This window comes from Limulus polyphemus, unplaced genomic scaffold (genome assembly GCF_000517525.1).
Source record: "Limulus polyphemus unplaced genomic scaffold, Limulus_polyphemus-2.1.2 Scaffold449, whole genome shotgun sequence".
In the NCBI taxonomy this organism is placed as follows: Eukaryota; Metazoa; Arthropoda; class Merostomata; order Xiphosura; family Limulidae; genus Limulus; species Limulus polyphemus.
The window spans coordinates 346,571-374,400 of NW_013666059.1; the positions used below are offsets into that span (position 1 = coordinate 346,571).

The following is a 27,830-nucleotide window of genomic DNA, read 5'->3' on the forward strand; positions in this document are numbered from 1 at the left end:
GGTATTTCTTGGGTTTGGTGACCCAAGCTGTGCTGATGAGCCTTCAATTGGTCAAACCCCCATAGATATTATATACACTTCACCATATAGTAACCTAACGGACTCAAACCCCCATAGATATTATAAACACTTCACCATTATAGGATATCTAAAGGTATTTCTTGGGTTTGGTGACCCAAGCTGTGCTGATGAGCCTTCAATTGGTGAAACTGCAGTCCACAGTGGAGTGTACGGTCAATCAAGGAATACATTAGGCCTCTACATCACAGATTCTCTTTTCAATTTCATCTTTGTGAAAAAAGAAATCTTGAACATATATATATATATACAATCAGTGAGAAGGATTATTGAAATTGTTTCACAGTATAGGAATGTCTTTTACTTCACTGCTAATCAATGCGTTTTATGCCTTTTGCGTTATCAATAACAAATATCAATTTTTTTTTTATCATTGATAATGAGAAATATAACATTTTATCTGTTTTTAATAGCAAGAGTGGTAAATGCTACTGCTTGGATAGAGTGCAATTTTTGAAATTATGGTTTCTTAAATGTGTCATAAAGTTCTGACAATAACATTTTAACCTGAATGAAAAATAAGAATTGGGAGTGTGATTTCTCATTTCCTTGCTTATCATATTGAAGTACCCGTATCATCATTGACATTGGTATTAAACTGTGATACTTCATTTGTATCTGTAAATTTGAAATTTTGACCGTACATCAACAATAAGGAATATATATTTTTTTAGATGCCCTTCAAGGTTGGCCGGTTATCCAGGTTCATATATTGCAAGAATTGGTGGGAACAGCAAGAAGTATGGGAAATCAAGCTCTTGCTGTCAGGTATGTTCATCTATCATATGTTAAACAATTTATTTTGTTTGTAATGTAGAACATCTGTAATCTGTTAAGTTTACCAAATCATTATAGATGGTACTAATTCCTTAGTTTCAGTGTAAAAAAAATAAAATGTAATTTTTATTCAGGCATTAACAAAACTGTCATTAACTCTTTCAGCTCGAGCTCTGTCCCTGGGACTGACCTCATAACCATTTTGTGCTTGTTATAGTTTTCATGCTATAAATTTTAAATTAGTAAGCAAATGTTAACAAAATTTGGCAGATTATCAGTAAACATTACAATGCTTTGATATGCAAAATATCTTTTTTTTTTTTATTAAATCTTAAGATTTGGAAAGCAATGTTTCCTTCGTGCCTTTTTTTTTTCTTTTTACATCTTGCCTATCTATCATGCAAAGTAATTTTCATTTTAAGATTAAAAATACTTTTATGCATCAGAAAATTTTGAAATTTCACATGAGAAATCTTTATAATGTCTGGATAGTTATTAAACATTTCATAAGGAAAAAACTTTATATTTTATCTGTTATTATCAGTAACTAATCTTTGTACGGGTTCGGTAAATTTGATCGATCTCGCAACCACCATAAAAAATTAGGAAATAAACATTAATTATGCCTCTTTCATTCTAGATTGAATGGCTTAAATCTCATATCATTATACATTTATATATATATTTATTATATTGACCTTTCACCCGTGCCTGGCTAACAATACAGAAGATACAACGACGCGGCTCACGTGCACTCATGTTACCGTGTCAAATAACATAAAGGTAACCTTTGGTCTGTACAAAGTAACTTGTCTTGGCTGTGTTTTAGTCGACTAGTATTTTGTAAAATACAGTCACATTTTAATTATTATACATTATATATGTATATAGATTATTGCTATTTTGATACAAGTTCTTAAAGTTATTGTTCCTAAAACATAGAACAGCAAATATAGAAGTAAAGCATACAATTGTATCTTGTAGTTACGATCTCTGTACTCGGTTGTTGCTTGACTTTGGTTGCTAAGCATTTAAAAATTTTGCATCTGTAGGGTATGAAACAAAAATTTTCTAAGGTTTTATATATACATTTGAATAACTAAAAAATCAAATTACTATATCAATACCATAGAATTCTATAATTTATCAAGCTTAGTAAGTTTTATTTGGGTCTAAAAAAATATGAAATTTCGAGCAGACTAAAGACACAGCCTACTTCATTGAAATCTTGGTTCAGAAGAAAGAAATGTTGGAAGGAACATTAGAAAGGCTAAGAAAACCACTAGGGGGACATTCTAAGCTTCCAATTGGTTATTAATGTCATATATAGAAGTAAATGTATATAAAGGAGTGTTTCCAAAAATGGAAAGAGGTGGCAGGGTGCCACTGTGTTTGATTTATTATATGAGCAATATCTTATCAAATTGAAAAGATAAGACCTTCTTATTTTATATTCTAGCTTATCAATATCTGTAATTTGAGTTTCTAATTCGTATGAAACTATAGACTTAGTATTTTGACTTCACAAACATCTAATTTGAACCAGTGCTGCATTCAAAATACCACGTGACACACAAAAATCAATGTTTATCTGTGTTTTTTAATATTTACATTTAAATCAACAAATTGAGTAATGTATAGTTCTAAAATTTATAATCTACAGTTTGATACCAAACTTATTGACATAAATTCATGAAATAGTATTTCAGTAAAATTTTGAATGCGAGTCAACAAAGGAGATGACATGACCTTTCACCTGTGACCCATTTCGAAAGGGTTAAAATGAACACATTGTTCAGTATTGCTCATTGTTCAGCATTAACTTCGTATGTTAAAAACCATGAAAAGCTATCTATGGGTAAAGCCTCCACTCTATATATGCAGGGTGCAAATTTTACCCTTTTTTGAAGCTGTGTCTGTGCACAGTGTTCAAAATTTTTATGTGGAAGAAGAGACTTTAGGGTGTTGAGAAAATATTCACTCCCAAAAGATCTTGTAAGTGTTTATTTATATCTTTACACCTTTCTCCTAGAACTCCCATACTTCCACACAACTTTTTGTCTTTCCTGCATGGCACACACAACACCTTTTTTTTTTGCCAACTGCATTCTGCATATGATAAAAATTTTAAGTTTATTACTTAATTAACATAAGTATTGGATTTTTTTAAAAAGTAGTATTATTCTGGCTGACATAAAATCATAATTTGAATTGATTTTTTGTCAGACAGAAGTTTTTGCTAGAAATATTTTATTCAAAATAAACTCAACATAAAGTATTGAAATCTTAGTCATTCAATTTCTTCCCCAATTTTTTCCTTTTCACTGTGGAATTACTTAACCAGACTACAGAAAACTTAGTACATATTAACTAAATAGTATCTAGTTTCAGTTACAAAAGATTAAAATAACTTGATTTAGTATTTCTATCATTTTGTAATTAGAGAAATTCACAAAAGTTTGTTGCGAGACATTTAAGAAAACATCATTAAAATCACTTTCATCTTAAAATTTAATATTTTTTTTACTGTTGATCAGAAAGTTATATTTTATATATTCAGTCAACCTAAACTTGATTGATATCATTGAAAAAAAATACACTGAAAATTGACAAAGATTTGTTGGTGACCTATGACCTCACTCTTCAAAATGGGATCACCATCTCATTTTTCAGGAGAGATATTATGATTTTTTCAAACAACATTCTTGGTCGAAATCAATTTATATCTGAGAAGTATAGTTTTCTTTTTAATTAATATGTTTTTTATTCAGATGTTTCAACATGATAAACTTAACAATAATGCTCAAGAAATAAGGATTTGAATCATCTAAATGTTTTATTGTTGCCCACCATACCTCACTAAACCTAACTAAGCTTACCTTTTGCTGTGTCATAGAAGAAAAGTTCTTTAACTTTCAAACGTATAATTTAACAATAAAATATATTTAACATTGAAAAAACATTTAAAGAGACTATAAAAAACTCCAATATATGTGGTTTCTTTCAAGGCACTACTTCCAATTTGATTCCTTTATTCAACCTTATAGGAGCTCCTGTTAGTTTATTATTTCAAGAAATCATAAATTAATGAACAACCCAATTTATTTACTCCATGTTGATATATAAAAATAGTTTATAATCTGCTCTATCCAATCCTATTTTAACATTGGCTATAGCTATTTTGAAAGCTTAGCTTTATCAGTATTATTGTTCAGACTACGTGCTAACAAAGATTGAAAATCACATAAGAGACAAGACATGAATCACTATATTTCTCAAGAGATGATAGTTTGTAATGATACTATCATACCTTGAAAATATAAACCTATACTTCTGGATGGGCAGAAATAGTCTTAAATGATTATAAATATGTTCTTTACAGGAAAGACTCCTGGAGCTGCACGGAAATGAAAATTGGAAATTAGACTAAATAAATTTTACAAGATAATTAGATATCAATTTGAAAATATTTTCAGCTAAAAATTGTTGAAATTTCATTGGAATTATGTTTATTCAAATTTTGAAATTTGATACGTAGATGTATCCGTAACACCTAAAAGATGCATTCTGGTTGTTATACGGTTAAAAAGCATGACCTCTTATTGGATATAATTCTTTATTTATCTGTTATGATTTATTTTTTGTTTAAATATGAGCGTTATTGCTTATTTCAGTCAGAATTGTGTAATAGTAATGTATAAAGAAGCAGTCATTGGTATTAAAACTTTACTTTTAAAAAATATCCCTTAATTTATTGAAAATATGTACCGTATTTAACTAGTCTAATAACTTGTATGACATGTGGTGTTGTAAAATTTTTTAATTTTACTTTTTGTTACATAATAAATTAGTTTGTTTCACATGGTTCTCATTATCTGACAAACTTGAAATGTTAAATATAGGTCTAACAGAGTGGTGAAACAACGAGAGTTTCATTCATTCAATAACTAGCAAAAGACAGAAATTAATGGACATAAGGACTAAGATACCTATAAGTTAAGTGAATCAGGTTATCATTTTAGAGAAACGGTAACATTGAAACATATAAAAATTTGCTGTAGTATATTCAGTTCTTCATGTATGAAAAATGCACGAGAGCTAAAACAGCCCCAACATAAATAGTCCATGAGGGCTGTTTGTGGGCTTGATGCCATATCTTGATTCTTTGTTTACAAAGTTGGACATTTAAAGTTAATTTGTATTTACTGAATTGTACTGTTTTTCTATTAAAAAAACAGAGTGTTTCGCTGGCTAAACTGAAACATTTTTACAGTGTGCCACTGAACTATAATGACCTCTGATCTGTATGGAAGTTATTGCGGCCTCATGTTATTGCAGGTAAAAGTTCATAAAATGCAATTTAGGTCACAATCAAATTCTTGCTACTGTGAATTTGCTAATAATTAATATCCAATTTTGTAATTTAAAATTATAAAACATTTGACTTAGTTTCTAAATTATGAATATTTGATGTCTATGGACAGTATAGTTTGAAAAATGTCATATTATTGCACGTGTAACATTGCTAGTCTGAGCTAATTAAAATCAAAAGTATTAAAGCTATAGTAACCAACAGGGTCATATGAAGTTATCAGTATGATGGTGTATACTGAACATGAAGGACTGTAATATTTATTAATAGACAGTCTTCCTTATTTTTTTATTATTATTATTACCAGGCAAGTTTAAGATACGTGAGCTGAATTTAACACTTTTGCTTCTGTTCAATACTTCTGATTTTTTTTAAAAATTTATACATACTAACTTTTCTTTTACTAGAGCAGAAGAAAATAGGAACAAAATTTGTATTTTACAGGTTTCTTTATGATTTATATTTACCAGAAATCTCTGCTTAGTATGGGAGATTTAGTACGTTGATTTACTTAAAAAAAACTGGAATTATTATTATGCCGTTTCTTGAAGCTTCTAATAAAGTTTGAGGGACATGAAATATTCCATCAACAGATATAGAAGTCATGAAATTTTCTTGTTTTCTGAGCTTTTTTTTCATGACCCCAAGTTATCTCTCTTGTCCTAGGTTAATCTCCTGATGTTGAAAAAGACACAGAAAGTGGCCTCTAAAAATATTAATGTCACTATTTTAGTAGTACATTTGATGTCCAGTTGAGTTTTCTTTTTGGTAAGAAACAGAAAAGAAGTAACTTTTTCACTGCATAATAGAATCTGGTATCTGTAGCCAAATTTATAGCATATATATAGTTACGTTTTAGGGTTACGGGAAATTTTACCTTAAGGAAACAGAACTGATAGAAGTTCTTTCTACCAAAATAAATGTCATCAATCTATGAAAACTGTACAAACACTGGCCATGATTTAGATAGTTTGAAAGTGTATTTTAGGCAAAGAATTAAATTTAAAAAGATAAAATAATGAAAACATTTTTTAAGCCTAACAGCTGTTAAATAATTATAGTGGATTTAATATCTATTTTAATGCGATCAAATTTTGTGGTTTATTCAGACACACCTGTAGTATGTTCTAATTTTTTCTCTGTGTAATGAATGGGTTAACTTAATTGAATGCAACTTTACAGTTTTATTATAATTGTTATTCTGTTAAATCTGTAGGTCTGATATGGCATGATGGTTAGAGAGCTTCACTTATAATCTTTGGGTAGTGGGATTGAATCCCGTCACCGAACGTGCTTGCCCTTTCATCCATGGGTGTATTATAATGTGACGATCAATCCCACTATTCTTTGGTAGAAGAGTATCACAACAGTTGGTGAAGGGTGGTGTTGTCTATCTGCCTTCCCTCTAGTCTATCGCTTCTAAATTATGGATGACTAGTCCAAATAGCTCTTGAGTAGCTTTGGTCGAAATTCACAGAAACTTAACACTGTATTTAACCATTTTAAAACCATTAAATTTTAATATGCAGGGTACATGTTTAGTATGAAATTTTGAGTTGTACTATTAAGGTATATATTATTTTCAACTTGCACATTTAGACATATGACATTCCTGCTGCACACCATGTTAGATCACTTGCCACTATCCGACAGACGAGAGTTTTGTGCTCAGTTGGAATCACTGACATCGAAGTGTGAAGGGGCCCCAGTCCCTCTAGCTCTAGATAATGGTTACATTATACCTCCGGTAAACCTACTTAACCTTCCTAAAGTCAAGTGAGTTTTTTTGTTGTTGTAGTTAGGTTATATGTTCACTAGAATAACAGAGTAATTTGAAAGTTCTGTATGATGAGGTTTCTAAACATTTTGTATCAATAATTATAAATTTCACACGAAATTGTTTTAACATGAGCATAAAAACAAGTATGTATTGTAACAGCTACTGGAACATTTAACTATGCATGCTTTTGTCAAATAAATGGATCCTTAAGGTACCCGTTTTATTAGCATCTGTCTTACTGTTAGAGAGATGAATTCTTAACTGTTGTTTTGATTAACGACTTCTTATAGTTATTACTTACTTCATATAGTTTTAACATCAACATATATTTCAGTTTTATTAGTGCCTTCATGAGGAGTAGACAGTTTTAATCTCAACTTACTAAGTTGATTAACTCAACTTGAAAGCTAGGTATTTTATCACCTTAATTTAACATTTTCATTAGCATTTACTTGAGGGGCAAATATTTTAAAGCAAAACTTAAGTTTTATTATTTCATATAATACTTAATATTAAAGGTAAAGATATTTTTAGAATAATGTCATGTTAATTTTTGCTTTGTGCTCTATATTTATTTAATAAAAAAGATTCTTTGTGATACGTTTTGGACAAGAATATTTTTAAACAAATTGTGTTTTCTATCTATAAAATATACACTGTCACTATCTTTTTTACAGGTCTTTCAAGCTACAGAACATGGCTCCTCATTTAAGACCAGTTAAAAAGAAAAGTATACGGTTTAAATCAGTATCTAAACCTTCCAGTCCTTTTATTTTCTCTCCAATTTTATCCAATACTGATAGAGCACAAAAGAATGATTCCAAAGTTGGTGAGTAACGTATAAAAATTAAACAACTTACTTACATCAGAAAATGCCTGTTTTGTAGTATTAGGTGAAATTAAATTTAGGATATGTTACATAGATAGATGATGTTAAAACAACAACTAAATAAGGAAACCCCTTGTACCATTTGGTGGTAAAGATTATAAAAGGATACATATCTACAATCTCATTGCTTGAATTTTGGCTTCTGCTATTTTAGTGTTTTCTTTATCATTCTTTTCTGGCTTTTAGTTATTGTAGGAATTCTGAACTTTGACTTAGTCTCGTAAAAGACAAATTAACTGATTCTTGGGCATTGCTTATTTTTTATGCAAGACTTCTATATTCCTTCAGATGGTTTTTGCTCACACAAATAGACTTTACATTAGAGGTTGTTAAGTACCACAGCTAAAAGTGTTTTATTAGAAAATAATAAGATGGAAATTTATATTACTGAAATTCCTAACTGTATTGTACTGTGTTTCCTATGTGTATGTCTGTTGTTTGTTTGTTAATGTAGCTGATTTCTAAATGAAAAGACCTGAAATAATTGTAAGTAATAATTTGTTCCTGCTTTCAAATACAAATCTTGGTAGTTTTCAAGAACAGGTCTGAATTCTGATCAGTCGAATTGAAACGCTTGTTTGCTTGTATGTGTGTGTGCAAGTAATTTTTTTTTCCCTCTCAAAACTTGATGAAAAGGGTATAAAGTTGTGGACAGGAAAGAATTAGTTACCATACAATCGACCAGAGTTTATTTATACAGCTAAAAGGGTGAAGTTTTTGTTGAATAGAACTTTGAGAATCTATAATTTCTTGGTAGTTTATTTTTAAGCTTTTATCATGAAAATTAAGTTTCATAATATGTACAGTATCTTAAGCTTTTTGGATCCTAATTCTGAATAGTAAAACACAGATTTTAAGGAATGTGTGAAATCATACTATGACCTTGCAAGTATCATAAAAAAGATATCTTTCACTAAGTTTAGTTAAATTTTCTTTGAAACAAAAGTTTAAGAATATAGAATACTCAAGTTTATTCTTATTACTTCTCATATTTCAGCCATTTGTAATACGTTGAAGGCTTAACTCCTCTTTAACGTTTAATATCTGTATCTGTTTTAGATTTTAAATGGATTGAAGGAAACGTTTGCGAAGTGGCCTTACAAGTTTTTAATCCTCTTCCATTCGAGCTGAAAGTCACACATATGGTAGGTCCAGTAATAATTGGGTTCTAAATGGATACTAAACTTCTCATTGTAAATGTTTGGTTTGAACTTTACTCAGATAATTAATAATCAAGTGTTTATTTGCTCTTCTAGCAGTAGTTAGCTAACAAAACATAATTAACCCTTTCTGGACTTGGGTGGGGGAGGGAGTGACACTTTTTTCCCTTGGTGATGTCCTTCTCATAATGGAAATACCTATATAATTACACAAAATTTGACATGATTCAAAGTTGAATTATAAATAATTGTATGATGGCAACAACAATAAACATTTTATACGTGTGTGACAATAACAAACATTTAATTTTTGAACGTTTTGGAATGTACAGATTCCACCTTCAACAAGCTATATTGGACAAGATAAAATATTAGGTAAAAAATTACTAAAGTTCTAACAATTTGTAAAGAGGAATTAAAGTACAGAGTAAAAGGATGACGTTAATTAAAACAAAAGAGGATAGGATAGTTCAATAATTGTAACAGTACTGCACAAGTTATTCAGAACAGACTTGGCCCAGCATTGCCAGGTGGTTAGGGAGCTTGACTCGCAATCTGTGGGTCGCGGGTTCGAAACCCTGTCCAACCAAACATGCTCGCTCTTTCAGCCGTCGGGGCGTTATAATGTGACGGTCAATCCCGCTATTCATTGGCAAAAGAGTAGCCCAAGAGTTGGCATTGGGTTGTGATGACTAGCTGCCTTCCCTCTAGTCTTACACTGTTAAATTAGGGACTGCTAGTGCAGATAGCCCTCGTGTAGCTTTGCAGGAAATCCGTAACAAACAAACAAACAAAACAGACTTAATTGTAGCAAAGTTGTATTATTATTTAAAGTTGGGAGTTTATTTATAATAGATGAAATTTCTTTAATTGAAATTTTAAATCAAGATGAGGTGGTTGTTGTTTTCACTATGTGTGCAAATTGCAGAGCCTGTAGGACTTGATAGTTATTTATCAGTTCTGTTTGATACTCCCATATGTTCGCAAGTGTAATGTGCGTATAGTGTTGCCAATGTGCATTACAGCCATACATGTATTTATACATAATCCTGGAACACATAGGAGTTGGTAATTGGTCTTTAGACATGAATAGATTTTGGATCTTGAAATGTGATTTAAATATCATTTGTAGTTTAACCTGTTGGATAAAAAGTTTTAATTATTATTAAAATTTGTGACTTCACTATGAAATTGTTTACCTAAAAAAGGGATGATCAGTCTTAAAGGGTACTTGTCTACAGTGTATGGTTTCATTGAGGGTTCAATCTTGTGAGAAAGGAATTTGCATGTTAAGGCTTGAATAAAATGCAAGGAATAGCTGTTGTTTATTAGAATATTCTATAAAGTGGTTATTTCATTATGAAGAAAGAGGAAGTCAGAATAGATATGTGCTCTATTGAGGGGACTGAGTGTTAGGTTACGTTTAAAGGAGGCTGGAATTAAAAGGTCGAAACAAATATGTAAGCTTGCATATTTTTTCTTATGAAAACAGATATTATCAACTGTGGTTCACAACCTGTTACTATCAATAAAAAAAAAACATTCTGCACTTTGGGGTGATGGATGTGTTATATGAATGATGGTCTAATCCCACTGTTCAATTATGGTAGCCAAAAAGTTAGCTGTGGATGGTGCTGCCTTAGGCCTGGCATGGCCAGGTGGTTAGGTTTGCTCAAGTCACAATCTGAGGTTTGCAAATTTGAATCCCTGTCCCACCAAACATGCCCACCCTTTCAGCCGTGTAGGTGTTATAATGTGATGGTCAATCCCACTATTCGTTGGTAAAAGAGTAGCCCAAGAGTTGGCGGTGGGTGGTGATGACTAGCTGCCTTCCCTCTAGTCTTTCACTGCTAAATTAGGGATGGCTAGTGCAGATAGTCTTCGTGTAGCTTTCCGTGAAATTCAAACAAACTAAATCAACTAGCTGCCTTACCTCTAGTCTATCACTTCCAAATTAGTGCTAACTGACACAGATAGCCCTCGAGTAGCTTTGCATGCAATTCAAGAAACTATAGCAAAATATTCTGGGAAGACATATTATGGTCATTCTTATTGCAAAGTAATAAGCAAATTATTTCTCAACTCATGAACTTTATATTTTTCTTTGCTTTCTTAAGCTTTATTAGAAAATGTGACAAAAAAGGAATTCAGTCAATCATTTATTGTTGACTTTTCTTTCATTAGATAAGGTTATATTTGAGAAGAATATTAAAAATCTGATCCTCTGATATTTTTCTCTTCATCCTTTTTCTCAGTGTTTGTCATTTGTAGGTTTACTACTGAAAAAGCCTTATGTTAGAGATTGGTACCAAAAGTTGTAAACATAAGCACGAAGTAGTTAATTTTTAAATATATTTATTAAAATGTAATATTTTTTATTTGGAAATTTTAATCTAAATGCTAGTATATGTAAAATAACATAATTATAAAAAGATGTTTGCAGTAAGTTGTGTTCCTAGATTAAGATTTTTATCTTGTGAGTTAATAAACATTTTAAGACACTTACAACAGGCTAAAGCAATTTATTCTTAAAAGTAAGTCTTTACAAAAATAACATCACAATGGTGCATTTGCTTGCCATTTTTAGGGACTTCTAGCTGATGGTATAGCTTTTGAAAGTTTTCCAGCATGCCTTTCGCTTCCTGCTGAATCTGGTCCTTATCCAGTTAATTTACTAGGTACACCTCGTGGGACAGGAGAATTACAAATACTAGGTAGGAATGAGCTAAAATTTGTAGTACAGGGTAATTACAGTTCCTGATTTGTCCATAGGAGAATAGAATGGAGTAATGAATAGTTAACAGCTCGATTGAAAGAGCTTCGGATTTCCATCTAGGATGTGATCATGGTAATGGTATAGAAGTACATCATTGTTAAAATAAAGTGAATTTTGTTTGTACAGAAAAATAACAAATGTGGGAGAGTCAGTTGTTTCTGATGGTTAACTTTCTTTACACAAAAGAATTTCACATGGTGGGAATAATTAGTTATTACTGATGGTACAATTTTGTTAAGGATATGTATGTTGGTATAAGAAGGTTACAGATGTTTGGAAGGATTGGTTACACTGGACAACAACAAATTTGCTACTGGAGGAAACTGAAGTGATTTGGGGTGATTTGATAGTTCTGATTTAAAAAATGTCATAATTTATTCATCACCTCTAGATTTTGAATAATTGTAATAGCTCATTATTTTTATCAGCACCATGTGAAATACCATGCCATCAACTCAGTACAATACATTTATGCTATGAAATTAAGTTTACTTGGATGGTTTAATGGGTAAAAGGCATACATTTTTGATAACTTTAAACATTGACTGTATTGTATTGATGTAAAATTCTAAATATATTGTATATATATGTTATTTGTTCTCGATATAATTGTAGAGAATTGCACCACTTTTGCTTCATTCCCATGCTTACTTGCTCTTCCTGGGAATCCTGAAACCCTCAGGTGCTCAGTTTCCTAGAACATTTGAGAAGTCCCTTGACTGTACCTCTCTTTCTGTCGCTTCTCACTCAGTCAGTTGGTCACTTCGCCTCACTCCGCCCACAGTCAACACAAAGTCTGATCTTCTTCCTTGCGTCATACCCACAATATAATCAAATTCCACAAAACTTTGTTTTTAAAATCTTTTAAACTCTAGTTCTGTAAGTATAAATTCTTTTATATTTTTTAGAAAATCATTTGAAATACTGGCTACCTCCAGTTCAAGTAAAGTCTGAAAGTGCAAAAATTACCCAAACAGGTTCTGCTACATTAGTGGAAAATATATTACAGTTTAACTTAAGAAAAACATCACACACAAGGTAAAGGTAGCTTACTACCACTATTTTTGGTGTAAAATTGGTGACCAAGAAAAAACTTTGGGCTTCCCATGTGTATTATACAGTTTGCACATCTGGCTTAACACAGTGGCTGAATAAGAAGAGAGCAAGTATGCCATTTGCAGTTCCCATGATATGACATTAACCCAAAGATCATCTAACTGACTGTTATATTTCTGGTTCTAATGTTTCTAGATATTCAGTAAAAACTAAACAATACATTAAATATCCAGATGTTGCATCTGCAATGAAACCAGTACCTCATGGGGATGATCTTCCACTGCCACATCCACCAGGAAGTTGGGAAACAGAAGAGTTATCCTGTGAAGAAGACAATGAATTATCTTCATTCTCTTCATCTACTAATTCTATTCCTGTGATACCTCAACATAATCTGCCTCATCTGATCACACAAGAGTTAAATGATCTGATTCGTGACTTGTCTCTATCAAAGCAGCATGGGGAACTTCTTGGCTCTCGTTTACAGTAATGGAATTTTATTAGCTCCGTGAGCAAGAGTTTCAATTTACCGAAGTCGCCATCAAAGTATTGCTTCTCACTACAGCATGAAAGATACTTTGTGTTTCTGTACAACTGTTGATGAACTTAGGGAACCATTAAGTACTGAACATTGTCCTCAAGAACGGAAACTTTTTATCGACTCATCTAAAGTTAGCCTGGATGCTGTACTTTTGCACAGCGGGAACACTAACCCATCGATTCCTGTTGCTCATGCTGTGAACATGAAAGAAACATATAAAATAATGCAGATTTTACTTTAGGCCATCAAATATGATCACCATAGGTAGAACATAAGGGGTAATCTAAAAGTTATTGCACTCCTGCTAGGCCTGCAGAGTGGGTATACCAAACATTGTTGCTTTGTGTGTCTGAGGGACAGCCGATAAACTGGGACTCATGAAGAATTACGTAAAAGGAATGAACAAAGATGGTAATGGTTTCAGATATCTGTCTGAATGATATGTTCGAGAACTACAGGTAAATTGGGTATAGGATGTCACTAAAGATACACTTCTTACACTCCCATTTAGAATTCCAAAGGATCTAGCTGCAGTGAGAGATGAGCATGATGAGTTCTTCAACCAAGATATTTACAATGGAACAGCGGTATCAAGGACGATGGAATCCTGAAATGATGGGAGATTACTATTGGTTCTTACAGAGTGAAACTGAGAACATACACAATATAAAAAAAAATAATACCAAGTTTTGAACATGGACTGTTTTTTTCAGTGTATAACTGTATTATACTGATTGCTTTTTTAAACTGGTATTGCTATTATATATTGTTTTTAACATTCTTAAATGCGATTTGTAAAGGATAAATAAAATTATTAAAAAAAGTTATTTTAACGATGTATAAAATATTTTGAATAAGTCTGTCATAACTCGAGATGATCAATAATTTTCAACATCATTTTTAGAATCAACGTTGTTAAATTACTTAAAAACAGTTACATTTTTCTAGCAGTCGAGAAAATGTTTTTGTTGCCTGGTGTTACTATAATCATTCAGTTTCTGAACCAGCTTTGTGAAATAGGGCATGATTAGTTCATACTGCTGATACAACAGTGTAGAATGTTTTTTTGTACAAGAGGGTTTACAGGTGATGGGAAAGGTCACCTACTACTGATTGTGGATTTTAGTCTAGAATAAGCTTAAATGATAGAGAAGAATTAAAGATGTCATAAAAGGATCAGTTATTATCAGTAGAACTTCCCAAAGTTGGAAAACATTGAGATATAGAACATTTAAGTTAACAAAAATGTGAGTAATTTGTAAGGAGATGTAAAAAGGTACTTTTGCATATGTATTTATATTAGTAAATAAGCTTGTTTGTCTCCATAACTACTTAGTTGGTTAATATATTTATTGTTTTGTATAAAACATAATATTTTCTAAAATAAAAATTGAATATAATGAAAAAAAAACAAAATTATTTCCAGAAGTCTGTTATTTTTAACTGCTTTCTTGGTTTGTGGTGTTTCTTCAATGTATCATCTTACTATCTTAGAAATGTGACTGTGAATTAAGCATAGAAAGCTGTAACTGCCTCTTAACTCAGGCTTAGCTTGTGGGTTGTTTATTATTCAACTACTAGCTGCTTGGTTCACAGATTGTATGATTTCTCAACTTGTAAATATACGGTAATGCTATTCATACATTCTTTTGTCAGTTGCATTTGTTGATTGCCACAATATTTTGTAGTGCATGTAATAAAATGCAACGTAGCTGTTTGAGATACAAAAGTAAAAAGTACATTTTAAGTTTGTGGTATAGAGAAAATTTGCTTACAGAATTTTTAGTTAAGGAATAATAAAAAAAATTAAAAGAACAAGAAATTTGCCCGGAAAGTAATGTACAATTGACTTGGAGAGAATTTCAAGTTAAGTTTGACATATGGAAGTTTCAGTTGTTAAGAATAAGTTTGTTGGTACAGGAGGGCTATGGATAATAAGTAAGAATGAGACAACAGCTGGGAGACAGAAGACTTTAGTTTAGTGGTGTGTGATGACTATTAAAGATATGAAAGTATGCAAGTTCAGAATAGGGGTTATAACTACATTTGGCACTAGTTTCCCATACAGCTAGGAATTAATAGCATTTTAATTTTAAAAGAAAGCTAAATACTTTGAGAAAGGATGGGGTAATGGCATCATTAGAGTAAGCTTCAAACAACTTTTATTTCCAGGTTACACCACTCATGTCCTTGGAGTAAAGAGTAATTGTCGACTTAGAGATCTGCCTGCAATCAAGAAGCCTTTTTACAGCATTGAAGTTTTGCCTGCCTTACCACAACTTGAGCTAGTCACTTCTCTTCCTAAAGCCAGTACTTTTTCTTCTCTTACTGATACAAGTCATGTAGTTGTCACTGCTGCTGTTACGATGTTTGCAGGAGAAAGGTATATTGATCTTTTTTTAATGTCATTAGCAAAATGAATTCTTTTTCTGACAATAGTTCATCTTGTGAAATAGACGTTTCTCGTACTATTGGTGTCACTTGAGGATTATGGCTTTTTTCATCATTTTGAATATAAGCTTGAAAACGCTAAAAATGGGGCACTGTAGTAGTTCTATATTTGGTGCCCCTTTTCAACCACCAGTTGACATAATGAAAAGAAATTAAAGTTTATATTAATAACAATAGTGTGTTAACAGTTAGTTCTGTAGAGCTCTACATCACATTTACACTGTATGTGATAATAAAGGCTGTGAAGCTTTGCTTATTTTCTATTACTCTTACATATTACTAAATACTTCACTATACAATCCTATATCTCTGCGTACTTCACATAACACTGCTCCCAATGGTTAGAATATATTAAGACTGACTTGTACCTCCCAGAATCGAGTTAGTAGCTATGTTTAGCTCTCTATGGCAGTGCAATTTTTGTGAAGTTTTATCATCAACAATCTGGCATTAAATAACTCCTTGTTTTTGTAATATTCAAAAGAAACTTCTGTTCAAAACTTATCAGCATTCATAGTTTTATTTTTCATAAGGTATTGTAGTTTTGAAAATGTCCTACTATTATAGATTTATTTTTTTTACAAAAATCGGTAAATATATGTTACAGTAATTTGCCTCCATATTTATAGCAGTAAGTATAGATGTAAAACGGGTCATTTTATTCTGTTTTCAAACCTTGGTTTAGTTCAAACCACTATAGTTCTTCATATTTGTCATTCAGGTCTATTGCTTTTTCAAAATAATGTTAAAAAATTCACGTTTTTTTTTTCCAATTGCAGTTATCTAACTGTTATATGTATCTAGTGTTTTGTTTACAATTTAGACATGGTTGCACGTACTTAGTTATTTCTAATTGTTAGCTTGACAAAACAGGAGAGTATTATTAAAGTTCAATAATTCAATAGCTATTACATAATGTATTGAGAAAGAATCCTATCCAACTAAAGTATATACAGTTATAACCTTTTATCTGACTACTTCCTGAGAATTACGTTAGGTTTTCAACTTATTTGATAACAACATTTTTTTAATTTTTGCAATATTAAAAATACTGAAATTGTGTAATCGAGAAATACTAATCGATAGATTGTTTTTTTTTTACACAACAGGATGTTTTTAGTGTTACAAAATAGTTTAAAAAGAGGTACAAAGTAGGCACACAAACACATATATTATTGTCTCGGTAATATGTGTGTGTGTGTGTGTGTGTGTTGTATGCCTGTTTTGTTCCTATTTCAATATCAATTTTTCTCAAAATCTTGGTATTGTTCGATAAAATACAGTAACAAGCTTCTAATAACTTGTAGCTGGCTGTTAGAATGTAACTGGTGGTTTTAACAAAACTTAAAGTATGTTCTCTTATACCTTAAGTTAGTTAGAAAATCAACTGTAGAATCAAAATATTTCTGAAATCTTTAGAGAAAGTATTACTGGATCTTTTAGAATTACTAAAGTTTATTTATCATTTTACATGTTAAAATATTTGACCACTGAGAAAATATTTCTAGTATACAATACTTTTCACGAAAAAAGGGGTATTTTTGCCCTTATATAAAGTCATGATCACCATTCTAGGACTTCTAATATAATGTTAGTTTTCCATTGTGAAGTATATATCTTAGCCATACTTATCATAAGTATAGTAATAATGTGAATATGAGTCTTTTGCACATTGAGTTTTTGATATTGAAAATGTTTTGGTAAGATTATATGTAAGTGTTTAAATGTGTATCACAAGAGTAAATGTGTTCTTTAGTACAGGATTCATTATCTGTACAGGCATATTGACATTTACTTACATTGCATGGTTATAAATTTGAATTACAGCCAAGAGTCTACGATCACACTGACCAACTCAGGCTGTGAACCAGTGGAGAAAGTAGATATTGGTTTGCACAGTAAACTAGATAAAGGTTAGCTCGGTTACTATGCTTTTTTCATAAAAATTGAGTTTTTAGTTTTATCTGGTATTAATTTTTTTCTTCAGAATTACATTCTTTAGCACAAAGCAACCCATGATACTTTAGTCTGAAAGTAGGTAATCAGTCAATTTTTATTATAAACTAATTCATAATTGTAAGTAGTGACTTAATATATAGTTGTACATACTGAGTGATTATGATTTATTAAAATCGTATTCAGTAGTAGTTTACTTATAACAGCCTGCAATGACATTATTGAAATAAAAGGCTTACAAATATTGTTTTATTAACACATTTAAAAGCATAGTTTTTCTTTTTAAACTTAAGATTCGTATTTTCTGAATAGCGTATCCTATATACAAAAATAACTATAAATCATTTTATATAGCTGATTAAATGTAAATTTGAAAATTAATCCCATACTTCTGTCTTGTAGAGATATCTACTTTTAAATATTTGATATAATTACTTTAATTTTATCATTTTGAAAATATGAAGTTATATAATATACAAAAAATATATCTTTGTTCAGCCACTCAAGAAACATTCTTCACTTGGAGCAAAGAAAACCTAGATACTCAGCTTCCAATCCTCCCTGGAAACTCGGCCAGCTTCACGCTCTACATCCGTGCCCTGGGAGACTTTGTTTTATCACCTAAAGAACCACTTTCAGACAAATCTGGTTAGCTGAATTTGTCTCTCTTAGGACTTTAACATCTTATTAGTAAAGACATGAATATTAATTATATTATAAATTGTTCTAAACCACACAATATTTGTATGGTCTTATGAACTCTTTTAAACTTATAATTTTTTGCATGTTCTAATAATTCTGCATGTTCTAATAATTTCTGGTCTATTTATAAAACGTGAATAATAACATGGTTTGAATTAGTTTTCAGCCAAAGAGACATAAAATGTTATTGGGTGCTATTACCATCCAATGAGTAAATTGGGATTTTTGGCTGGATCCAGGTAGTTTCCGCTTGGATTTAAAGAGTTAAATATTCTTGACGCTTTCAATCTGCACAAAAATTATAGACTGTTATGTGCTGTTGGCTGATTCTTGGTAACTTATAAACTGGTCTTATCTAACTAACAGTTAGCAGAAAACGTCTTGGGCCTGTATTATATTGTCGTCATGTTTTTATATTATACACTTTGCTGTTAAATGATTCACATACAAAGAGTTATAATGTTTTTGTTGTGATGAATATTGCAAAAGTATTCTTTCTTCAGTCTTTCATTAGATACTGTTTGTGTACATAGTTTTTGGTTTTGTTTGTAGAAACTGGATCACCTGCTCATGGATCCAGTAAAGGTCTGAGCTCCAGAACTTCTTCAAACTCCTCCCTGTTAGACACGCCGCAACGTAGAAAAATTTCAAGTATTGCAAGCCCAGAACCTTATCCACCTAAAGTACGAATTCGGACAGTTATAATTTTTATATCTAACTACTTCCTGTAAAATATGTTTTTCATTTATTTTATATTAACAGTCATTTAAATTTTAAATATAAAAATAATTTACTGCCTCAATAATATATATGTGTGTGTGTGTGTGTGTGTGTGTGCCTATTTTGTTGCTTCTTCAGAATGTTTGACCAAGTTTTATCTGTAAAATAAAAATTGTTTTAGCCAGTGATGTTTCAAGGAATATGTTTTTCTTTTTTATGTCTTCCCAACCTAGGATAATAATATAAGCAGTAGTTCTGGACTGAAAGAAATTTTATATTTTTTTATTATAATATACTTTAGAGGAGTTGTCAGACATTTCACAGTTAACAATTTTGTTGCAACAACGAGAAAAATAATATTTTATATTTTGAGTTTTTTATGTAATAGTAAAGTTAACAAGCTAAATAGAGCTACTTGACGAAATGAAAGAAATGTACACGTTTTTATTGCTTGTTTTATGTTTTACATCCCGTTACAGACAGTCGAAGTAGTATTACAACTTCAGTACTCTGGTGGTCCGGGAGGTAAGACAGATTACTGTCGACAGTGTGCTATAGCTATCACTGTGGAAGTCATACCTTCAGTTGTGATTACAAAATGGGATGTTCTTCCTGCAGAAGTGTAAGTTTCTCAGTATTGTGTAGATGTGTAAAGAAAAAAAATATACAAAGAGAACAACATTTAAAGATTTATAACAGTGGTCCCACCCACTTTCCAACTAAGGAACATGTAGTTCCGATCCCCAAATTTCACAGACTGCTTCGTACAATATTAACTTTAAATTTCATTGTAAAACAGTATACTTCAGTATCTATATTTTAAAACACACATTTTTGTTTTTCAATCAAATTGCAAACTGGCTAAAATCTCCATGTAGACTTGCAGTGATCCATGGAGAAATATCTGAAAGCCACTGGTTTAGAATTTTGATTTTTAATTTACCACTTAGTATGTGTAGACGTTTTTAAAGCTTCTGAGGAGCTGTCCACATTGTGGAAGATATAGATGTTTTTAAAGCTTCTGAGGTGCTGTTCGCATTGTGGTACATTTAGATATTTTTAAAGCTTCTGAGGAGCTGTCCACAATGTGGTACATTTAGATATTTTTAAAGCTTCTGAGGTGCTGTCCACATTGTGGTACATTTAGATATTTTTAAAGCTTCTAAGGAACTCTCCACATTGTGGTAGATATAGATGTTTTTAAAGCTTCTGAGGTGCTGTCCACAATGTGGTACATTTAGATATTTTTAAAGCTTCTAAGGAACTGTCCACATTGTGGTAGATATAGATGTTTTTAAAGCTTCTGAGGAGCTGTACACAATGTGGTACATTTAGATATTTTTAAAGCTTCTGAGGTGCTGTCCACATTGTGGTACATTTAGATATTTTTAAAGCTTCTGAGGAACTGTCCACATTGTGGTAGATATAGATGTTTTTAAAGCATCTGAGGTGCTGTCCACATTGTGGTACGTTTAGAGATTTTTAAAGCTTCTGAGGTGCTGTCCACATTGTGGTACATTTAGATATTTTTAAAGCTTCTGAGGAGCTGTCCACAATGTGGTTCATTTAGAGATTTTTAAAGCTTCTGAGGAGCTGTCCTCATTGTGCTACATATAGATATTTTTAAAACTTCTGAGAAGCTGTCCACAATCTTCATTTAGAGATTTTTAAAGCTTCTGAGAGCTGTCCATATTGTAGTATGTGTAAGTGTTTTTACAAAGTTTGAAGACATGCTTATCATTTGGTATGTGTATGTATTTTTTTAAATATCTGAGGACCTGCCTATCATCTATAATATGTAGACGTGTTATACATTAAAGAATTCCTCAAATCTATATTTAAAAAAGATCATTTTTAAGGAAGATGTAGGTCCAAGGGGAAAATTTATTGGGGTAGAGATATGTTTGAGAACCTGCAAACCTGGGGTTGATTTCTCTTGGATTTGGTCAATTCATGTGCTTGTGGTATGTTTATGAGGACTTACCAACCATGTGGTTTTTTGTGGTTGTTTTATGTTTTTAAAATCTCATCTCTAGTATACAGCACTTTTCATTACAAAATAAAGTTTTTTGTCAGTATATTTTAAAATCTGTGGTCATCATGTTTATATGTTGTTGGAAATTAAATGATATACTATTGTATCCTGTGAGTATATATGTTCATTTTCATGTTTTATAACTGTAAAAATACACCCATTTTCATCAGTGTTAGCTATGTATGCACGTTTTTTTCTTCTTTGTAAACATATTTCCAAGAACATACTGATCATATATCTTTTCTTTTCTGCATTTTCCTAAAGTATAAACATTTTACTGAGCTGTTAACTAGTAGATTAACATCTGTGTTTCTAGTGTTAATAAACATGCTTCTTTTCATTTTGTTTCTTATCTTTTGACTGTGCTTGTTTTTAAAATGAAAGAAGCTTATCATTTATGTGTATTTGCAGTAATAAAGGTAGTGATTAATGAAATATTCTTATGCCCCCTGGTGGTTCATTGGTAAGTCTGAAAAATTATGAGTGTTAATACCTGTGGTGGGTACAGCACATATAGCCCACTGTGTAGCTTTGTGTTTAACAACAAGCAAACTAAAAATTCTACTTTTCAGAGGTACAAAACAAACATAATGGTAATTAGATCAGAAATATGATATAATTTGTAATAAATAATAAGTAAATGATTTGAATACAAAAAGTAGAATAAGAGAAAATGAAAATTATGTAGCACAAATGAAATAGTTAAATTAAAATAGCTTTAAATCCAGTGAATTTGTATTATCTCTAAATAATACACTGTCGAACTTGGAAGTGGGCATCAGGCACCACACCATGAAACTGCTTTGGCTCAAAAGCCGGTGTCGGAGCTTTAAAATGGTGAAAAGTGTTTTGTCATACATCATGTGGTTATTAAGACTCACAAGTATACTTTTAAAAACTTAATGAAATAATTTTAAAATTACATTATGTGTTTAAAACACACAGATCTGCTGCTTACCATCTAATGTCTGTTAGATATTTGGGAGTAGGAAGACAGATCTGTTGCTTACCATCTAATGTCTGTTAGATATTTGGGAGTAGGAAGACAAATCTGCTGCTTACCATCTAATGTCTGTTAGATATTTGGGAGTAGAAAGGCAGATATGCAACTTACCATCTGGTATTTGTAGACATTTGGGAGTAGAAAGACAGATCTGCTGCTTACCATCTAATGTCTGTTAGATATTTGGAAGTAGAAAGGCAGATGTGCTACTTACCATCTGGTATTTGTAGACATTTGGGAGTAGAAAGACAGATCTGCTGCTTACCATCTAATGTCTGTTAGATATTTGGGAGTAGAAAGACAGATCTGCTGCTTACCATCTAATGTCTGTTAGATATTTGGAAGGAGAAAGGCAGATGTGCTACTTACCATCTAGTATTTGTAGACATTTGGGAGTAGAAAGACAGATCTGCTGCTTACCATCTAATGTCTGTTAGATATTTGGAAGTAGAAAGGCAGATGTGCTACTTACCATCTAGTATTTGTAGACATTTGGGATTTGAAAGACAGATGGGTTGCCTACTATCTGATATTTATCAAGCCTAGTGATGTAGTGTTAAATTTTATCATTACGGATCCATCATGATGTGACATGACCATCAGTAAAAATCTCTATTTTAAATAAAGAAAAATATATGCAGCACTAACTATTTGAGACTGCTTATATTGGTACTAAATTAAATATGCATACATCACAGAGAAAAAAACATGCATCTCAACTTCCTTTAATTTAAGCAGCAAGAAAAAAACTGGATACCATATAAAAATCACTAACATTAAAACAAGTTTTTAAAATTTCTAACTGCATTACAATATTAAAAACTTTGACTTTTATAATGCTTTACGCATCTCCTGTCCTACCAACAGGAATAATGAAAATAAAGCCTTAATTGTATTATTGTGTAAATAATAAATCTTTTTAAAAATGTGTATATTTTAAACACACAATGTAGTTTTAAAATTATTTCATTAAGTTTTTAAATTATACTTGTGAGTCTTAATAACCACATGATGTAAGACAAAACACTTTTCACCACACTCCGACACTGGCTTTTGAGCCAAAGCAGTTGCGTGGTGCCTGATGTCCACTTCTAAGTTTGACAGTGTGCGTATGTGCTGGAAAATCTGAGAGAGTTCTACCAGTGCACACGGGGGATAACAAGAAACCAGAGAGCTTGATCAGGCATAAACTGAATAATTTATTTTTTATATACATATTTATAGTTTTGGAAATGTTGGACGTCAGTCGAGCTACACTTCTGGGCTTGCCTAAACATTTATATGTTTCACGTAGATCAATCCATGTCTACCTGGTGTTATTGCTTGATAAATAGTCATGGTTTTCAATTTCCACAGTTCTTCACACTGCTACCTGGTGTTTGATGTGCTCAATGCCACTTGCCACGAAATGGAGCTGCAGTACACATCTAGTAAACAAATGCTTATTGAGGCAAATGACACGTGCAGAATACCCATTCCCGTTGAGCGTTGCCCCATTAGCGCTGCATCCTTTCAGGTGGATGAGGAAAAGGCTGGTGGAGATGGAAGAGCAGCTGAGTTAGAGATTGTATGCAAGCAACACCTTGCCAACCTCGTGGATCTACAGTGGCACCTTATATCCTTTACGCTGTACATATTATGATGCGTTGTTAAACGGTCTAATAAGTGATTTGTTATACAGCTTAGTAAACGTTGTACTTAGTAAAGAGTTTTAAACTTCAATAACATTTATTTGAGTACACCTGTTAGGTAATTTATGTTTTTACCTACAGAATGATTGCTCAGAAAAGAGTAGGATTGACTTCCATGAAAATCCTGCCTGCTGTTCTCACATACAGAATTTTACATGTGGCCCTCAAAGCCTAACCCAGGGGTGTAAAAATCCAATGGCCTGATGTTGGAACTACCAAATTTTGAGTTCAAACTACTGGGAATTTCATGCATACTATTTTGGGGTTAGAGGGTTACGTTACCAAGAAATTTGTGCAAAATCCAACTCAGTATCTAATTATCAAAATTTGCAAACATATTACCTGTTGTTATTTTATTTTCTTTTAGATGATCACCGAAATGTTTGTTACATATGTTGCGTATTTCTAAATGGTAGGCTAATTCATTATAAGCCTGATATACAGACATATACATTACTTACTGCTGACTTGTAAATTACATTGTCCAATTATTTAGTTTTGTGTTTATAATACTGTCTAATCTCCCTGTTTATTTTTTGTTGGGATTAAACTAGTTATTTTTTTAATGTAAGGTTTCACCAAATGTTGTCCTGCCCTGGAGTTGTTTTGATTTAGATGTATATTTAGAGTGGACGACCTTGCCCATATAGTTTGCATTTATACATATTCTGAATTAAATCGTATTATTTTCAGTATGTCTGAAATACTCATCTTATTACATAATGTAGACTGGTTAAACTGCCCTTAGATTTTATATCTGCATCACATATGTTCTACAATATTTCATCACTTTTAATTTTGTAATACTGTGGAAGAAACTATTACAGTAAATATATATATATTATTTAGAAGTTTAAGTAGGAGATCTTCACCTGAGACCTGTACATTTCTCATGCTACTAACCTGGGGTTAATACATCAGAATTCTTCTACATGCACCTGTTAACCTGTGTTTGGTACTACAAATTAATATGTGGTTCTTATTTTTAGCCTGTTCAAATATCGTTGTAATTTACCATCAAACCAATTGAGTAGTTTAGGGCTAGAGTCTTGCAAAGTAGTTAAGTTATTAGAAATGTGTTATGAGATTTTGTTTTTCATAAGAAGATCAGTGATTTTTACCAACCCAAGGGTTAGAAATGTTTACTGTACTCGTTAAAAGTATGTGAATTGTTTTATTATTCTTTAACTAAATCTCACCCAGCATTGGAAGTAAGTGGACGTGCATCAATAGCTGATGTCATGTGGACACCGGTCATGTTGGACAATATACTTGTGTCACCTTTACATTGGGGTGGGTTGAAGTATCACTATTGATAGGGTTATTGTAATATTCATATCTTCCTTCATAACATTATAGTGAGCTCTATTAATGAATCATTATTGAAACTGTTAAATGTAATATCTGTATTGTGTTTGTAGTAGTTGTAGATTATTATGGTTCAATAAGTATAGTTATCTTCAGGGGCAGATCGAGGATTATAAACGGCCCGATAAAATTATTCTTATACTGGCACTCCAATGTAATCAAAGGGATGGTTTCTTGAAACAACTGAATTGGGTGCTGTACTTAATGTTGCATAGCCTATAATATGTTCTGGTACTATTCTTGTATTGTAGTATTGGGTTCTGTACTTAATGTTGCATAGCCTATAATATGTTCTAGAACTATTCTTGTATTGGATGCTGTACTTAATGTTGCATAGCCTATAATATGTTCTAGTACTATTCTTGTATTGTAGTATTGGGCTCTGTACTTATGTTGCATAGCCTATAATAAGTTCTAATTCTATTCTTGTATTATAGTATTGGGTACTGTACTTAATGTTGCATAGCCTATAATATATTCTAGTACTATTCTTGTATTCTAGTATTGAGTGCTGTACTTAATGTTGCATAGCCTATAATATGTTCTAGTACTATTCTTATATTGTAGTATTGGGTTCTGTACTTATGTTGCATAGCCTATAATATGTTCTTGTACTATTCTTGTATTCTAGTATTGAGTACTGTAGTTAATGTTGCATAGCCTACAATATGTTCTAGTACTATTTGTAAGGTTTACAAATCAAACCAAAATAAGCTGTGCAGGATTTTGATTTACAATCCAACTTTTTATTACTTTTATTGTCAATCTTAGTAAAGATAGACCTATATGACCACAGAGTTACATCAGATGAAACTGATTCACACAAAAAATATTGTAAGAGTGTAATTATCTATTTATCTGTCAACCATGCTGCATCTGTGCTGTGCTATAAGCTGTTATCAGGAAATTTGGCACCCAATTTAAATAGTTTTCACTCAAAAAAATAAATAAATAATTTTTTTCCATTGAATTGCTGGGAATTTTCTCAGTGTCTTGGCAGCCCAATTTGCCCCTGGTTATCTACTTTTGATTTTATATGTCATAATTGATCAAAGTTTTACATTAAAAAATATATGTATAAACAGTTTGTTTAGGAAAAACTCTTTAAGTAAAAAGTAACAATTGAGGATGCACTGAAAATAATCCAATAATTTAAACTGATAATCCTGAAAAGCTTTAACTATTGAATGAAAATGTTTCTATGAGAAAATACCAGTCTAGTAGCTACTAATTATAGGTATAAGTCAACATCATAGTTATCTGTGTGTAGCAGTGTTCTGTTACACACTTACTACATGCTTTTGTACCAATGGGTGATGGTAATAAATTATTACTTGAAAGTATTTACTAGTATTATTATCCACAAAATAGTAAGGTTTATAATCGGTGTTTTTGTTTTTTTACCTTGAACTTTTTCCAGACATATCACTGAATGACAGACCATTTAAAGTTGAAGAAGAACTGAGTTTCTTAGTTGGAGAACTTGTGCTATTAAGTATTACTGTTCATAACCTGTCAGGTAAGTGTGGGTTACCAGTTACTACTGAAAATACAGCATTGGAAATAATTATGGAAAGAGTGGGGGAGAAAATGGTACGAATACTGTAAAAGCTTTGTTGTCCGATATCTGAAACGTTCTTATAACATCAAATTTCAATATCCTCAAATACAGATGCTTATTATGGCTTAGTGGGATTCTTGTGGTTTTGTTGTATGTTCTTTCCTGCCAGCCAGCCAGCTTCAGTTGTTAGCTGTTTGGACTTTGATTCACATTTAAAATACTGTGCTTATAAATGTTTTTTTTATACTGTTTAAGGTCTTTTACAATGTTTATTATTGTTTAAAACTGTTATTGTTAAATATGATGTAGAAACACTTTAATTCAGAACATTAACAAGGTGTCAAAGTCTTTACTGTAAAATATCATAAGGAAAATGCCAAATACCAGATAGTAAAGCATTTACTGTAGCATTGGAATGTCACTTTATTATTATATTACATGAAATACCAAATACCAGATGGTAAAGCATTAACTGTAGCATTGGAATGTTACTTTACCAGATGGTAAAGCATTTACTGTAGCATTGGAATGTCACTTTACCAGATGGTAAAGCATTTACTGTAGCATTGGAATGTTACTTTATTATTATTATTACATGAAATACCAAATATCAGATGTTAAAGCATTTACTGTAACATTGGAATGTCACTTTATTATCATTACATGAAATACCAAATACCAGATGGTAAAGCATTAACTGTAGCATTGGAATGTTACTTTAATATTATTATTACATGAAATACCAAATATCAGATGGTAAAGCATTTACTGTAGCATTGGAATGTCACTTTATTATTATTATTACATGAAATACCAAATACCAGATGGTAAAGCATTTACTGTAGCATTGGAATGTCACTTTATTATTATTACATGAAATACCAAATACCAGATGGTAAAGCATTTACTGTAGC

The 27,830-nt window shown here is 31.5% G+C and overlaps 1 protein-coding gene across 1 annotated transcript in view; it reads left to right on the plus strand.

Moving 5' to 3' along the window:
• Positions 1 to 27,830, plus strand: part of LOC106458347 (trafficking protein particle complex subunit 9-like) — a 65,787-nt gene that overhangs the window by 33,607 nt on the left and 4,350 nt on the right. Inside the window, 13 exon segments of the mRNA XM_022384536.1 lie at positions 753 to 846; positions 6,827 to 7,003; positions 7,685 to 7,836; positions 8,956 to 9,041; positions 11,644 to 11,770; positions 15,602 to 15,812; positions 17,708 to 17,793; positions 18,335 to 18,484; positions 19,091 to 19,221; positions 19,738 to 19,880; positions 23,653 to 23,911; positions 25,187 to 25,280; positions 26,776 to 26,874. Of these exon segments, the coding sequence (XP_022240244.1) occupies positions 753 to 846; positions 6,827 to 7,003; positions 7,685 to 7,836; positions 8,956 to 9,041; positions 11,644 to 11,770; positions 15,602 to 15,812; positions 17,708 to 17,793; positions 18,335 to 18,484; positions 19,091 to 19,221; positions 19,738 to 19,880; positions 23,653 to 23,911; positions 25,187 to 25,280; positions 26,776 to 26,874 (1,809 nt within the window).